The sequence below is a fragment of the Protomyctophum parallelum genome, assembly GCF_964188405.1.
Source record: "Protomyctophum parallelum genome assembly, chromosome: 1".
NCBI classification, from domain to species: Eukaryota; Metazoa; Chordata; class Actinopteri; order Myctophiformes; family Myctophidae; genus Protomyctophum; species Protomyctophum parallelum.
This window is the reverse complement of record NC_139697.1, coordinates 65,628,313-65,645,309: the sequence shown is the minus strand read 5'-3', so window position 1 is coordinate 65,645,309 and position 16,997 is coordinate 65,628,313. Positions and strand designations below refer to the sequence as shown.

Below are 16,997 nucleotides of genomic sequence, written 5' to 3'. Positions count from 1 at the left end.
GAGAGAGAGGATAGGAGGGAGGGGAGGGAAAGAGTGAGAGAGGGGATTAGGAGCTCCTATCCCCTCTCTCACTCTTTCCCTCCCTCCTATCCTAGGATATAGGGAGGGGATAGGAGCTCCTATCCCCTCTCTCACTCTTTCCCTCCCTCCCTCCTATCCTCTCTCTCTCTTTCCCTCCCTAGGGAAAGAGTGAGAGAGAGGATAGGAGGGAGGGAAAAGATTGAGAGAGAGAATAGGAGGGAGGGAAAGAGTGAGAGAGAGGATAGGAGGGAGGAAAGAGTGAGAGAGAGGATAGGAGGGAGGGAAAGAGAGAGAGAGAGGATAGGAGGGAGGAAAGAGTGAGAGAGAGGATAGGAGGGAGGGAAAGAGAGAGAGAGAGGATAGGAGGGAGGGAAAGAGAGAGATAAAGGAAAGCACATGCATGTTGGAGAAGGAGGAGAGAACCGGAGATGTGAGGGCAGGACAGATGACTCATCCTCTCTCTCTCTCTCTCTCTCTCTCTCTCTCTCACCCCATCTCTCTCTCCCTCTCTCTCTCTGTCTCCCACACCTCCCCCTCAAGTGTTTGTGTGTGTGTGTGTGTGTGTGTGTGAGCATGCGTGTATGTGCGTGCGTGTGTGCGTATATCTGCGTGTATGCCATGCGTGTGCGTGCGTGCGTGCGTGTGAGTGATACAATTTCATACCTCATTCAAGAAGCCAAGTGGGATGAGGAGAGGTGTGTGTTATCGGGTTTACAATGACGCACGCATGCACGCACACACGCGCTCGCTAGCTCGTGCACGCACACTCACCAGCAGGTTCTCAGGCTTGATGTCTCTGTGCACGATGTTGATGCTGTGCAGGTACTTGATGGCGTTGGCCAGGTGGTAGAGCATGACGCTGGCGCTCCTCTCAGTGTATCTGCTGCTGGAGGTGATGGCGTCGAACAGGTCTCCTCCCTGCACGTGTGGAGAGAAGGACCTTCTAAAAACAGTTTTCTGAAAAACCTATGTTTAAATACGATACGATACAACTTTATTGTCAGCTTTCACAGAAACTTTCTTTGCGTCCATGACGTCACCGTTGAAGATACAGACAGGACATATGTCAGTGGTGCTCAACCTTTTTCATGTCAAGGACCCCCAGAATTATCTGTATTTGGCTGCGGACCCCCATCTGAAAATATGTTGTTCCAGGGACCCCCCAGAAGCAAAGATTGAGTTGATAATATATATTCATAGATTTGTGCCACATTTGTGCGATTTTTCAAAAACAGCAGACCTACAACAAGCTCGTAAGCGCGGCACTCCGTGCCGTGCTATGGGTTCCGCCATTTCTCGCAGTTTTGGCAGTTCTGTGCCATCTAATCGTAGTTCTAAACCAGTACTCAAACTGCAGGACATAACAATAGTCTTCATTACAAAACGGCTTTACATAACAATAGAAACAAAATGCTTGCAGATGTTTGTTGAGCAAGACAACATAGCTTTTGTTTTGCTTCTTTTTGTTTTTGTCCAATTATGAGATTAAAACATAAACACTGCAGCCTCTGTTTTTAATGTGCTAATTAAATTGAGCATGGTATAACAGGGATAATGTGCTCTGAAAAAGAACACACTCTACCTCCACCTTGTCTGCTATTTTCATGAGTGCATTAGGTTTATATCACTTAACTGTGCTAGCCTGGTGTAACAGAGTTTAGTGGGTTCCACTTGCTCCATCAGTAAGGACATTTCTTATTGGTTAGTGGGCGGCACCCATTGAATAACACTGGCATCCACGTTTAGAGTGGTGTCAGTCTAACATGAGACATGCCCATGGTAAGATGTGTTCCTCAGCACACTATATTTTCAACAAGAGTCTGTATGTTTACTGTGATACTGTGATGAATATTAGTTGTTCTAAACATGCTAAATGTACCAACATGAAGTTGTTTTGTACATGTTTTCAATTCATTATTTTGACATACTAAACTGTAAACTGTTTATAAAAACATGCTTTTGGTCACACTGTTAATTCTATTATAGACGTGCTGAGGATTGGGTGTGTTACACAGACAGAAACTGACCAGATACGTCTGTGTATTTATCAGATTAAAGTCGTCCAGAACTTCATTATTCCACAACACAACGCAGATCACACGTTACACTGGCATGGCCAGACATATCACTGCATAGATATTAGTCTGGAATTTCGGATTAGAAGATTTATTTCCAAGGGGGCGGTTACAAACAGATTCCAACGTCACAGCAAAAAAGTCTCACTTTGAATAGTGGGCTCTGATTGGTCACCCACAACTCTGGGGTGAGACTCTGTCGGGTGGAAACCTCATATATCCAAAACTGTTGCATTTTCGGGATTCAAATAAAAAAAACAGCAAAAGTAGCAGATCTGCAAACTTTGAGCTGCAACGAGCTTGCATGATGCTTTTGTGTGACGCTGTAGTATGATCAAGTAGGACGTTAATTTACAATGAAAAACCCACACAAGGTTATAATGTGGATGTTACGACCCTTAGTCTATGCCTCTCTCCCTCCCTCCCTCCCTCCCCTTTCCTCCCCTCTCCAGTATGTGGAGCAGATAGTCTTAAAATAGGGCTGTTCTCTGCCTGTTCCGACTCACGACGGTGCAAACATGAAACAGTTTAAAATAAGCACAAAAACACGATTTTAATGAGGTACAGGGATGAAGAAGGTGCTGGGTGTATCACTAGGTGTATGGGTACTGTTATTAGTGTGTGTGTGTGTGTGTGTGTGTGTGTGTGTGTGTGTGTGTGTGTGTGTGTGTGTGTGTGTGCGTGTGCGTGCGTGTGTGTGTGTGTGTGGGGGGGGGGGGGGGGGGTAAGGGGGTAAGTGTATGTATGTGTAGAAATGTAATATATATGTACAAATATGACAGATTTAGTTATACAAGTATTATTGAGTGATATTATTTAGTATTGACGGAGAAGGGGTGAGAGTTATAAGCCATGCTTCTTCCCACTTCCTTTTGAATATGCTTTTTTATTATGAATTATTTGTTTATATTTGTTTAATTTAATTTCAATCAGTCACATAGACACTCGTTAAAATGTGAACACTGACAAATGCCATGGCTCGGCACAAACACAAACGCACAACACTGACTCACACACACAGATCACAGAAGAGACAGAGAGAGAGAGAGAGAGAGAGAGAGAGAGAGAGAGAAAACGGAGAGAGAGAGAGAGAGAGAGAAAACGGAGAGAAAGAGAGAGAAAGGTAGGGAGAGACAAAAAGAGACAGACAGAAGGAGAGGGAGAAGAGAGAGAGAGCAGGCAAAATGTGGAAAGAGCAGGTAAGATGGATGTGTCATTCAGAAGACCAAAGTATCTCTAGGTCAGAAAGAGGGAGAGAGAGATTGAATTCTTTATTGTAGCATTCAATCTCTCTCTCTCTCTGTCTGACCCAGAGTTACCTTGGTTCTCTAAACGACAAACTTTGTTCGGACACGTCTCTCTCTCCCTCTCTCTCTCTCTCTCTCTCTCTCTCTCTCTATACCCCCCCCAGCCCCACAATCAGTACAACCCAACCCAACCCAACACAACACAACACAACACAACGCAACACAATGCACACACATCTTATTTACATTCTGTAGTACTCTACAAAACCAACAGATGGATCACACTGCTGCCTCGTGAATTATGCAGAAACATTTCTGCTGGACCTGCAGAGAGCCAGAGAAATGTTGAAACGGACTGATTCTCACAGCTAGTGTGCACGTGAGCGTGTGTGTGTGTGTGTGTGTGTGTGTACCTGTACCTGTCTCACTATACTTTTTCCCTGTTCAGAATTCCCATAGACTTTTTTAATTTCACGTCAAATAAGAACTGTGTTCCAAAAATGACCATATGATATATGAACATTATGGTTTGACTCATAATGGATATGAAAAATCAACTGACAGCGAGAAAACTCTGTATCAAAAATTAGTGACTGACTATCGTAAACGATACAGATCGAGCCACCTCCCCGACAATATCGCTGGGTTTATTTTTGGTCAGAGAAAAACTTCTGTGATGAGCGAGTGACGTCAGGAGTTTGGTACATGTCACCACTAGTATAGTGGAATTTCAGAAATAGACATTGTAAGGTCGACTGTCGGTTTGGGACAGACGTACTGTACAGCTCACAGTGCCTCTTACCGCGTGACACATTGTGAGCTTTTAACACGCTACAGAAAACAACATATAACTCAGGCTTGTAGTGAGAACTTCGGCACTCTATTGCAGTGGTTCCTAAACTTTTTAGCTCGATACTCAAAAAAGAAATCTGATGTGCGTGCGTGTGTGCGTGCGTCTCATTAGCATGTATCACCTGCCTATAGATAACAATTGTGCCATTATCCGCCAGCCCTGGGTGCTTGTTATTGCCTCTGTCCCTGCACTACAAGTTCATTTCAATACGATTTAAAGGCAAAGGAATTCATTATGTGACTAAATGAATAGTGCTGCATGCAAGATAACAACAACACGCCAGAGTGTTTGAATCGCTCCGTTCTGCCTGTTGTTGTTCTCGCATCTGATGCACCTGATGCTGACTAGTCTCTTGAGACTGAAATTCAAAAGAAAAGAGGCCTCTGTTTTCGCTTTGTTTTGCAGAGTGGTTCCCATGGGATGCTGACAGATAGATAGGTGTCTGGAAAGGACCCCAACATGAATGCCTGCACACGCACACGCACACGCACACGCACACGCACACGGGCCAGCCTACCTTGACCAGCTCCATAACCATGTAGAGCTCTCCATACGTGTCCACCTCCTCGATGAGCAGGACCACGTTGGGATGTTTGACCCGCCGGAGGATGGCCACCTCGTTCTGGATCATGTGCTCCTTCATGGTGGTCAACACATCCATTTAACACCAGGAGGAGGAGGAGGAGGAGGAGAAGAAGAAGTAGTTTCATAACAGTAGATATTGTTGCTGTTGGGCAGAAACCTCTTATCTCCAGATTCTAGAACTTGTGATCAGTGACATCACGTTGGTGTACTCTTTGGCCTGCAGAGCAAAGCCAGTGAAGGAGAGTTAGTTCACTTCTTATGGCGGCTCTGTGCGGCTATCAGGGTCGGCTATGGGGAGCGGAATAGTTACAAAGCCCTGGACCGGAAGTTGACAGACCGCAATGGACTCAGGCAACAGCCCATATTTAATGACCTTAAATCTGTTTATGTTTAAGTACAACATAAACATTATGAGACAGTTGTCATGTTGCACACATGCCTAAAATTGCTGATATCTGCGCCGCTCTCATTGAAAACAATGTATTTAAAACTCCACCATGTCACTCTCCCGAACTGCATGAACACTCGAGTGTTTTCTGCCCCTATCCTAATTTACACCACTCTGCTGCAGAGTACACCGACGTAATGTCACCGATCACATGACCCCAAGATGATCACTTCAATTCTACTGTACATCGTTACGCAAAAGTATAAAACATAGCAGATCTACAAGCTTGTACAACTCTATCGCCATTAACTCTTGGTGCATAACAACTTATAACAAGGTTCATGAGGTATTATAAGTGTTGGTCGCAAATGCATTATAAACTCAGTGGAACAGCATTATTAACAGCACATTAACAGCATTAACTACCAGGTAACACATTACTTAAAGGTCGGGTCTAATGCATTATAATTGCATTTACAGTACACTGCATTATAATGCTATAAGGCTTCATATCATTCACAGTTTAATTATGTGTGAGTAAAGATGGTAGTTATAAATGAATGCATTATTATGACAAGCACTTATAACGCGTGATAAAGTGTGTTAGTTACCAGTACCCCTGCCTACCTTTCCCCTGCATTTTCCCTTGTTGATGATCTTCAGGGCGTACTCTCGGCCCGTGGAGATCTCCACACACTCCCGGACCACCGCAAAGTTTCCGTCGCCCAGCGTGCGGCCCACCTTGTACCGTGACTGGATGTAGGACGGCACCGTCAGAACCTCGTCCACAGGAATGTCTGCTACAGCTGTGGGAGCATATAGACCAGACAATACTTCAACTTTCTAATGTATAGCCCTAGCGGCCCCTAAGAGCAGTGTCTCCAAAACCTTTTTGTGTCAACGACCCCCAAATTGATATGTATATTTGGCAGCGGACCCCGTCTTTTTTTGCACATCTGTACAAGCTGAGGACATTTTGCTGAGGACCTGCATTACTTAATTTACAAGAAGTCTACACCAGTGAGACGCCCATGGGGGGCCTAAAGGGCGAGGTCGCGCTGAAACAACAGAGCTTCTTAATACGGCACAGTTGAGAAGCCAGGAGTTAAATTATTAATCTGGTGTCCGTGAGGTCAGATGTAGAGTTGTTGGCCGGCTCCATATATGCAGATGTAGGTGAGCGTGTCTTGAGTGTACAGGGTTTAATGATCAGACCAACATATGTAATGTCAGCTCCATATAATGGAGATCTAAGGGTGGCAGCGGGGGCAGTGTCTTGAGCATAGAGAATTTGATGAGGTCAGATAAGGTCAGATCAACATGAATTCTGTATTGGCCATATATGGAGCGTGTCACAGGGCGTGACTGATGGACTGACTTGACTGACTTTTAGTGTGACTGACTGCAGGTATTCATAGTGAACTGTAATATATAATTAGTGTATAAGAATTGTTATATTGATCAAAACATTCTACGTTTTGCGGTCTGAGAGGATAAATGTCATCAAATGGTGGTCCGTGGCTCAAATGCTGAATGAATAATGGACGTTGATATGAAAAGGGTTGAAAACCACTGCTTTAGAGTGATGATCAGATGGGATGAACATGTACACAGTGGTGGAAAAAAACTAAATACATTTATTTTCTTAAGTACTGTACTATTTTTTAGGTATTTTGTACTTTACTTGAAACATGTTTCTGTGGGGTTTGAGCAGGCTGGTTTACAGTAAAAAAGTCAGCTGCATATTTGTGAGCTGTTTTGTTTGACTATGAAAAGGTAGGCATACACAGAGTCATTTTACAAAAGGAGAAATGGCTCATTCTCCAGAGTCATTGTCATTCATGTGTGTTCCATTTCTATGATTGTGTTTTAAATTTTTCACTTCATTGTACTGAAAATGCTTGGTAGTGTCAGGGTTTAGCATTTTGTGTGTGAGGTTTTCAGTTTTGAGAATGCCGTGTGAAAAACGTGTGTTAACAATCGTGAAAAACTGTAACCGCTTCAGCCCTATTACATTTTGGCCATTTGAAGATTCGCATTGTGAGCTTGTAGATCTGCTATTTTCAAAGATGTTTGAAAATACATTACAAGTACATTTTGATGCCAATACTTACTTTTACTAAGTAAATCTTTAATTCCAGACTTTGACTTGCGACAGAGCATTTTCTACATTGCAGTATTGATATACTTTTTTGTAGAACATGTGATTATGTGGTTCTCCTTACCCTCAGTGGCCTCTGCATCCCCGTCCTCCATGGAGCTGGAAGACACTTTGGTGGAGGAGGACGACTCGGAGGAACCCTGGGAGCCCTATACGGAGACCATGGAGAGGTAAACCAATAGACAGGAGAAGGGAGCACACTGTTGGCCTTGGAAAATAAATATAGGAGATAAAGAAAAAGGCAGCATAGTATAGCCACGATGCAAACAATTATGTAAATAGAGGAAACCAACGTTTCGATCTCGTAAGGCAGTGTCCGTGCACGCCAGCCATCAAGCACACCGCCACCTGAATGATCAAAGTGTGTTATGCAATTGTACCCGGGTTGCATCTCGGGCAATGTGAATCATGGCCAGCGGGGACCAGGCAACCGCATTCGGAAACGGTTCGAATGAAACGGACTCAGTCCGTCTCAGTGTGAATCCCCTATTAAGTGTTAACGTATTGTATTCTGTATTCAGCATCTACTTAAGCTGAAAATATCAGACCTGCAAGCTCACAGCAAATCCTGCAGATCTGGGGTTTAAATTAAGTTGAAATCAAAAGACATGTGAGCAATGCACATCAACGATCAAGCACCTCAAAAACAAACCCTTCTCCATTGAACATTTCTACTTTCGTCTCTGCATTTTAAACGCTACAAAAGAGGAACAGGAAACAAGCAATTAGGGGTCCTTCCCTGCACCCTACTCCCAACCCCTCTCCAAAAGGGCTTATCTTTTCCCTTTCAACTTATCCGTCCACGACAAGCGCCTTTCATGATTAAAGTGTTTTTAAAATGTGGCTGGCTCGCATCCTGTTTGCTAAGTAAAGGAGGTTATTAAGACGTGCAGAGAGAGAAGAGAGCACTTGAGATGCAGCATCTGTCTGAAAACTCATTACATCCCTAACCTCCTAACCCCCCCCCCCCCTCTCTCCCCATCTGGTTGTCATGGAAGCAACCGAAGTGGGGTGGTGTGGTGTGGAGGAGACGGTGGTCTAGTTGGGACTGTAAATGGAAGGGAGAACAAGATACTGTTCTGTCTGTCTGTCTGTCTGTCTGTCTGTCTGTCTGTCTGTCTGTCTGCCTGCCTGCCTGCCTGCCTGTCTGCCTGTCTGTCTGTCTGTCTGTCACCTCACAATCCTGTTCTCGCCTCTCTATTCTCCACTGGTTTCCACCTGAAGAGAATGTTGTTGTTGTTGTTGGGGAGTAACTGCATATCTCTCTATTTCTTTTCTCGTAAAAAATCATCTCGTACTATACGCACGATGAAATCCTCCGTGTTTGTCTCTACTCTTGCCCTACACTGTTTTGTTGAGGATGGTGACCGTTCTTCAGCATGCGTCTGTTCTTCAGACTCTGCAGATTAAAGTAGAGTAGAATGTCTGCTGTTCCAGCAGTCCTACTTTAAATGGCACCTCGTTTTAAAGTGTGACTGAAGAAATCTGAACTCACAGGTTGTGTGATTCTCAAGCCCTCCCTCCCCCCTACTTCTAGCACTGACCTGGAAACCCAAGCGGGTTCTGAGGTGAGTGAGTGCTCATGCGTGTGAGTCAGGACTCTTGTGTTGCATGCATGCTTGCATAACGTTGGTTTTACTGAGGCTTTGCTTGTCCTGGATCCCAAATGTCCTGCTCATATATTATTCGGGCTATCATTCATTTTCAATGTAAGCCAGCCACCTGAAGGGTGTGCAGACTTTGGTTAGACATACTAAGAGTCCGACAGGTATTAGTCCGACAACATCGTCACTTTTAGGGCTTTCCGACCTTTATTGGATATAGTACAGTGGAAGAGTAAGAGGAAAACGCGGATTGACACCCAGCATAGGTCGTCTGGCTCTGGAATGGTATGGTGGTATGAGCCTTAACCACTAGGCTATCGCCTAGTGGGTTAACTAGTGGGTCAACTCAAGTTGACCATGGGTCAACTCAACCGAGCAAGACCTCAAAGTGAGGAAGGCATGGAGGGCCTTGAATAGCATGACCAGTTTATGGAACTCCAATCTCCCAGGTCAAATTAAACTCAGCTTCTTCTACGCAACGGTGGAGCCAACCCTTGACGGTGCTACACCAGAATACTGTGTGCAGTAACATCAGCAAGACTGTACATGTTACTAACAAGACTCTGTAGTATGAGAGAATACCAGCCAGAAAATAGCAGCCAGGAGAATGAGACTAGCAGGACACTGCCAAAGACATCAAGAACTGCCAGCCAACAAACTGGTGCTCTGGGAACACACGGGCATCGATCACAAGGACGTCCCAAACTAACATACATGGATGTACTCAAGATCGATGCAGGAGCGCAAAGTACCAACGAACTGGCCAGATGTATGGAGAACCGGGATGACTGGAAGCGACGATGGAGGGCTCAGAGATCGCACCCCAAGAAGCCTGAATTCTAGATCTGTAGATCGGCTATTATTATTATTTTGAGCATTTAGTAATTTTGGTGGCTATTTATCATCATGATCTGAAATCCGTTTCCTTTTATTTTTTACAAAAAACCCTCCAAAATGCCAAGTCACTAAAACTAAAATAACAGAAATCTAACATAAACAATACATTTACAGACTTCACAGGGCGATGTTATTTTTTGTTGACAAAATCAGTCCTTATTTGTGGCAATCAGCCACCGAGGTCTGACTGGCGTCTTGTTTACTTCCTCACTTCTGGCTTTCACTCCATCTCTCTACTACCTCTCTCCGTCTTCCTGCCACAGAGGGAAAACAAAGTGCTGTTTCTATGGAAACACCATGGATAGAGAGAGAGAGAGAGAGAGAGAGAGAGAGAGAGAGAGAGAGAGAGCAGTGCTTATGACACCTCCTCCAGTATGGAGATAGAATATATATATGGCAATTTCCTGTCTGTGTGCAGGTCGGGAGGTTGGCTGGTTTTGTACATTGTGTCTCAAATGAGATAAGAGAGAAGAGAGAGAGACAAACAGACAGACAGATACACATACACACACACACACACACACACACACACACACACACACACACACACACACACACACACACACACACACACACACACACACACACACACACACACACACACACACACACACACACACACACACACACACACACACACACACACACACACACACACACACAGAGAGAGAGAGAGAGAGAGAGAGAGAGAGAGAGAGAGAGAGAGAGAGAGAGAGAGAGAGAGAGAGAGAGAGAGAGAGAGAGAGAGAGAGACGGTTATGTAGACAAAGAGAGCCAAAGTGAAGAGAAGACACACATGGCCGGAGAGGTGTAGCACCCAGCGCTACGCTGCTGCCTGTCTGGCCAGGTTGGCAGTAATCCATCAGCCTGGTTTGGCAGCAGTGTGTTGTGTGGCAGCCAGGATCCCAAACAGTGGCTCGGCACCCATTTGTGGGTCAAAGACCACAACTCGAGGTAAAAATCCCATTTTCTTTTCCTACATTTCAAAATAAAAAAACATATATCTGACCTTTTTTTAAATGAATATAATTGTATGATTAAAAAAGAAAGAAATCTAAATCTATGAATAAAAAATAAAAAATTACGAAGTACTAAAAATAGCCAATCTACCCCCCCTCCCCCCTCCCAGAAGAGAAGGCTAAACATTTTTCAAACACTTTCGAGGTCATCAACATCATTTGAACATGTTCAAAAATAGCAGATGTACAAGCTTGCTTTGTGCCGAGCTGCGAGCTTGCATATCTGCTATCTTTGAGTAGTTAACGTATAAAATATGGATAAATATAGTTATGGGGTCCCTAGCCCTAATGCACCACAGCACAGCACACAACAACACAACACAAAGCCGGGCGGGGAGGGTGATATTTGTCATGGTCTGGGGTGGGACCTGGTTGGGCAGGAGGAGTATTAGGATGAAGGCTCTACGTCTTCCTGGTGGGGGCTCCTCACTGGCAGGTGAGCCAATATAGGATACAGCAGACAGGGCATTTCTCGGCCCCACCCCTCTCCCATTTGTTTATATTGTGTTTAGGATCCAAGATGGTCGCAGCACCAGGAGGGGGTGGGATGGAGGTGAGCGGGTGGGGTCGACATATGCCCTTACTGGGCTGCATTCACACATTCAAGACACCTGTCTTGTGTTTGTGTTTAATGGCCGCTCCAATGCATTTCCAATGGAAGCCCATATGGTTTGACCAAACATTTTGTTTGATGGGGGGAGGGGGGCAGAACACATCCATCAAAGCTGTGTTCAGACACAAGTCTGGTGTCAGACACAAGGCACGTGTCTTGAATGCAGCCCAGTAAGGTCGTATGTCGACCCCGCCCGCTCACCTTCGCCCCACCCCCTCCTGGTGCTGCGGCCATCTTGGATCCTAAACACAATATAAACAAATGGGAGAGGGGTGGGGCCGAGAAAGGCCCTTATATTGGCATGCATAACGACTAAATTGGGGAGAAAAAGGGGTAAATAGCTAAAGATTAAATAAATACATAAATAAAATGCAAATGAGTTCAGGTGGGTTTCATCATCACCGCCATCTGCTCATGACCTGGTCTCTAACAGGTGCAGAGGAGCCGGCACACAGGGTGAGAGAGAGAGGTAATGAAATAAATAAATAAAAGGTCAGACTGCATGAGTCACAGTGGATGTGCAGCCTCCGGGTCGCAGCACTAACACGCCAGACAGAAACTGTGTTGATGAAATTGTGTTAATGTGAAAACATATAAGATGCCCCTCTGTTTCTCCCTCAGATTGACGCTTTGCACTGTATCACTGTTATTAGACTGACTGCATGGACTACTGAGTACAATTATAGTAGTTCTTCTTTCACCATGTGCCAATGCCCATGCAGTCCAAGTGCTGAGGGCCATGCTAGATTTATGTTAACCTAGCATCACCAGACTTTCCGCCTCAGAGGAAAGCCTGGCGTTCGTTCCAAAATGGCCCACGTGATCCGGTCAAGGCGTGGTCTAGACTGGATGATAAAAACAGTGTTAAAGTGCTTCCAGTTTTTCAGCGTCCCCCGTTTGTTTTAGTCTCGCCAGTCGCTATACGAGTTGGAATAAAATATGGATATACCAAACGAACTATTCGAAGAAGTACAGTACTTGAAGAAACGGATTCATACGCCGCATCAAGGCTTTTATTGGGTAGGCCCTAAAATGACGATGGCCTTGACCCCGGGGAATTAATTGGGGTTCCAGTTTGGGTTCCAGCCTGATGACACAAACCAGCGACTACAACATGACGTAAGTTATCATCCGCTCCGGACTGGATCAGAAACCTGAAAATGGTCCCAGGCTACGAGGTGTCAGAAGATTAACAGTTACAGGAGCGCACCATGAAGACTCTAATTGAGTAACAGCTTATATCACTGTGTTGTGTAACACCTCACCACTATGATGCTGTATTATTGTTCCCTTCTCTTCTCTCTCTGGCTTCTGTTCCAGGCTGTTGTGTAATAATTACACTGCTGTTAACCTCCTTCACACAGCTGGAGGTGGAACAAACATGGTCATGATTCGCTACTTGTTCTGGCTTCTGATTCTTGTCTTATACCTGTTCGAAGATAGATTATAGCCTATTATTGATATATACATTTTGAGGCATGCACGCACGCACAGCGCTGCTCGTTGAGCTAATACTTCTCTCAGTTGGTCTGGGGCGCAGCTCAGTAACAGATCCAGGTTCAGGATGGTGTGAGAGCCCTCGTGTACAGTATGTCTTGGTAGGAGAAGATAGTTACAATGTGTCGCATCGTGAGCTAGTAGAGCTGCTATTTATGCTATCGAAGGATTCTTATACTTTTGAAAACTTGCATAATGACTACTTTCTACTTGATAACGATCCTTTTGTACTTTTACTCAAGTAAATCTTTACTCAAGTAAATTCCGGACTTTCACTTTCACTTACACACACAAAGTATTTCTACATTGCAGTAACTCCTCCACCATCAGGTGAGGAGAAACAGTCGGTGACTCTGTGTGTTTCTATCAGAAGAGACACCCTCCACGGTACCACATCGGGGTCCGTGTGCATCCATCAGAAGAGGCATGTGATGGGCACCCTCCACCACGGAACGACAGTGAGGGTGGGCAGCGTATAGCGCAGTAGCACATGGAGAACTGGCAATGTGGAACAAGGAACAGAATCCATCAAAACTGTCTCATCTCATCTGTGTGGAGGATTCTGTCTCCCTGCTCCACAGTGACTGCCAGCGGGGATAGTTACTGGGACAGTCGTGACATTAATTCTCCCATTGTTTCTTCATCGACTAGGGATCCTGGGGAATCACAGGAACGTGATGACAGACCCCTCAGGGGAAAATAAGAACTAGGATGATGGCGGTGGCTTGGACTATCCCAATAAAGTATAAGTGAAACGCAATTGAGAACAGAAGCGGTGTCTGTGTCAGGCTGCTAAGAATATGAATGAATGTGCTTGAGTGAAGCTTCTTGAGAGAGAGAGAGAGAGAGAGAGAGAGAGAGAGAGAGAGAGAGAGAGAGGATTCAGCTTGTTCCTTGTTGTGACCGAAAGGTTCCCAGTTCAAAGCCCCAGTCAGACAAGAGCAAGGCACTTAATAGCTAGGAGAGCAACATTTGATTGAAATAATAAGTGTCAAACACTATGTTGTACGACACCGCTGAAATAGCCCATCAGCAATTTTACAGAGCTTAGAAAACCAATCCTGAAGAAATAAATATATACGGTTATAAATGAACAACTAAATTGGAAGATATGACACTCACTGAGCGAGTAGTGAGTCAGACTAGCTATGCTTACAAAATTATGTTTTGAAGAGGCATTCACCCTTACTTGTAGAGACTGGTAGCAATGTTTTGTGGACAGTAATTGTCACTTGTTCACCATCTGGTTTCATGTACCTAAGGGATATGATCTAAAAAAAAGAACGTTGGGGTTACTAATACTATACTTGTGAAGACAGTTTTATAAATGCTATTCTTATTACCCTTTTTGTCAATTTTAACCTAACCCTAAAGTACAAGCTCAAAACACATACATGATGATATTTGAGAGTATAACTCAGTCATAGTAAGAACTCTAAAACAGTTTAAAACCGTTTATCCATAAAACAACCATTGGTCTTTCTCAAATTCTACTGTACAAGTGTAGTTAATAACACGCACGCACGCACACACACACACACACACACACACACACACACACACACACACACACACACACACACACACACACACACACACACACACACACACACACACACACACACACACACACACACACACACACACACACACACACACACACAAACAGGAGATGACGTTCGATGAGGATCAATGAACACACACTGAAACAATGAATGAACAACGTAACAAAAATACACACAAAAGAATGAAAATGAATGACAATTAATTTAATGAAGACATATTCTGCCAACACAAGATGGTACATTCATCAAGACAAAAACAAAACAAAACAAAAAACAAGCCTAAAAGAGGAGGCAGCATCACATCATATACTGTAACCTATAATACATGATATTTCGTTGAGGTGGTGGTGGTGGTTTGGGAGAATACAAGAACGCTCGGCCAAAAACACGTTCGCCACGGGTCAAATGTGGCGTCCTTAACCTAACCTTAATCCTAAACATAACCTCAGTAAAACTGTGCCTAAACATAACCTTATTCGTAAACGTAACCTCAGTAAAACTATAGGCCTTATGCTAACCTTAATCCTAAACATAACCTCAGTAAAACTGTGCCTAAACATAACCTTATTCGTAAACGTAACCTCAGTAAAAGGCAGCGACTGTGTCTTGGGGCGAGCGTTCCGGTTACCGTTTCAGAGAATAAAACATGACTGAAACATGCATTCTCACAATACCTGGATGATGTATATGCCTATATTTTAAATACGAACCATGAAATGCCCACTGCACTTGTGCATGCACGCTTCACATGCGACGCATCGGTTACAGCGATGGGTCGATGTACAGTATATACAGCGTGTTTTCACATTTGCAGGGTTATTGGTTGGTTATTGTTTCGTTTGGCAAGGCAGAGTTCTTAGTAATGAGATCGCACTGGCATGGCCAGTGTTTTCCTGCGTAGCGCTGCCATGCTTATTGGCTGGTGTTAACAGCAAGCAAAACCAACCGCACAACAACCATTCCACTGACTGATGAATAAACACAAGGGAACGAGAAAAATGTACATGATCGGAATGTCCAAATAATGCATGCTTCATACAACATACACAGATGAAATTAATGAAACAATATTCACACACATTGTTAGTTCTCACTCACTTTCATACACACGTACGCACGCACGCACAAGTTGCATGCACGCACAAATTGATATTATGAATCACCCAACATAAATTACAGAATGAACAAGAGGAGCATGCAATTCAACGGACCATGGACATGACACTTAATATAACTGATTAATCTGTGTATTGTTTTGCACATTAACGTGCAATTGTCTGGAATGCACAATGGGTACTTAAGCTCCCTATACTATTCTCAACAGTGATTGATCCTAAACACAATAAAACTTTAGATACTTTTGTATTGGTTCACCCTCACGCAAACATGCTTGTCTGGCTCCTAAAAACAGAGATCCCAAAATGTAACCATTAAGACCAGGACAGTTTATACTTTGGCTCTTCCAAAAATAAAAAATAGCAGATCTGCACACGCACACGCACACACACACACACACACACACACACACACACACACACACACACACACACACACACACACACACACACACACACACACACACACACACACACACACACACACACACACACACACACACACACACACACACACACACACACACACGCACCATGAACCAGTGGTCTTTTCTGTGCATTCACAATCCTCCTCTCCTCCCAAAAAAACAAAAGAACAAACTCAAATGGGATTATGTGTAGTTACTGCTTTGTTTGTTTGTGAAAGGTGTTACAAGTGCATATTTTACCTATAGTATGTGTTTTTTCTTGCGCGTGCGTGTGTGTGTGTGTGTGTGTGTGTGTGTGTGTGTGTGTGTGTGTGTGTGTGTGTGAATGGAGGGAAAGGCTAGACATAATGGATACTGGATCAGCCTTTTAGGCTTCTCGTTAAGTGTAACAGAAACTGGGTCACTGTAGTCACTGTACTGTATTACTGTATGTACAGTACAATATGAGAACATGTCGTCACTGTTGGTTGTTCAAAACTGTTACTTTTCAGGATTCACATTCAAAATGAGCAAAAGCAACGTGTTTCGAGCTGATCTATATATCTGCTACTTTTGATGTTAATGGAGATAAATGAATGGAGATAAGAGGGTGGTCACGTTTCTGCCCACCACCATGGAGGTTGTGGGTTCTGATCAGGGGGGCAGTCAGACAGATATTTTGTGAAGCCACTAAGGAAATCGGGATTTCCTGAAAGTTCATATAATGGTAATGGCCTGTTGTGGCGCTGTCATTGGGCCCAAAAAAAACCCCATAGAAGTCCATGTATTTGGGCCCAATTTCACCTAGACTGTATTACCTTAATAAACATGGTCATGAATACTTTCTGCTTCCAGTCACTAGTTTAAAGTCTCATTTCTAATGTCATAATATACTTTTTGGAAAATTATGGTCCCATTTATTAAAAAAATTACCATAAAGTCGCGTATGT

At 43.9% G+C, this 16,997-nt stretch overlaps 1 protein-coding gene across 1 annotated transcript in view; it reads right to left on the bottom strand.

Moving 5' to 3' along the window:
* The window catches only part of dclk1a (doublecortin-like kinase 1a), a gene marked incomplete at its 5' end in the record, with an annotated part of 91,983 nt that overhangs the window by 7,883 nt on the left and 67,103 nt on the right, over positions 1–16,997 (bottom strand). The window contains 4 exons of the mRNA XM_083782725.1: positions 793–939; positions 4,714–4,833; positions 5,797–5,969; positions 7,395–7,479. Of these exons, the coding sequence (XP_083638851.1) occupies positions 793–939; positions 4,714–4,833; positions 5,797–5,969; positions 7,395–7,479 (525 nt within the window). The remainder of the gene's footprint in view (positions 1–792; positions 940–4,713; positions 4,834–5,796; positions 5,970–7,394; positions 7,480–16,997) is intronic.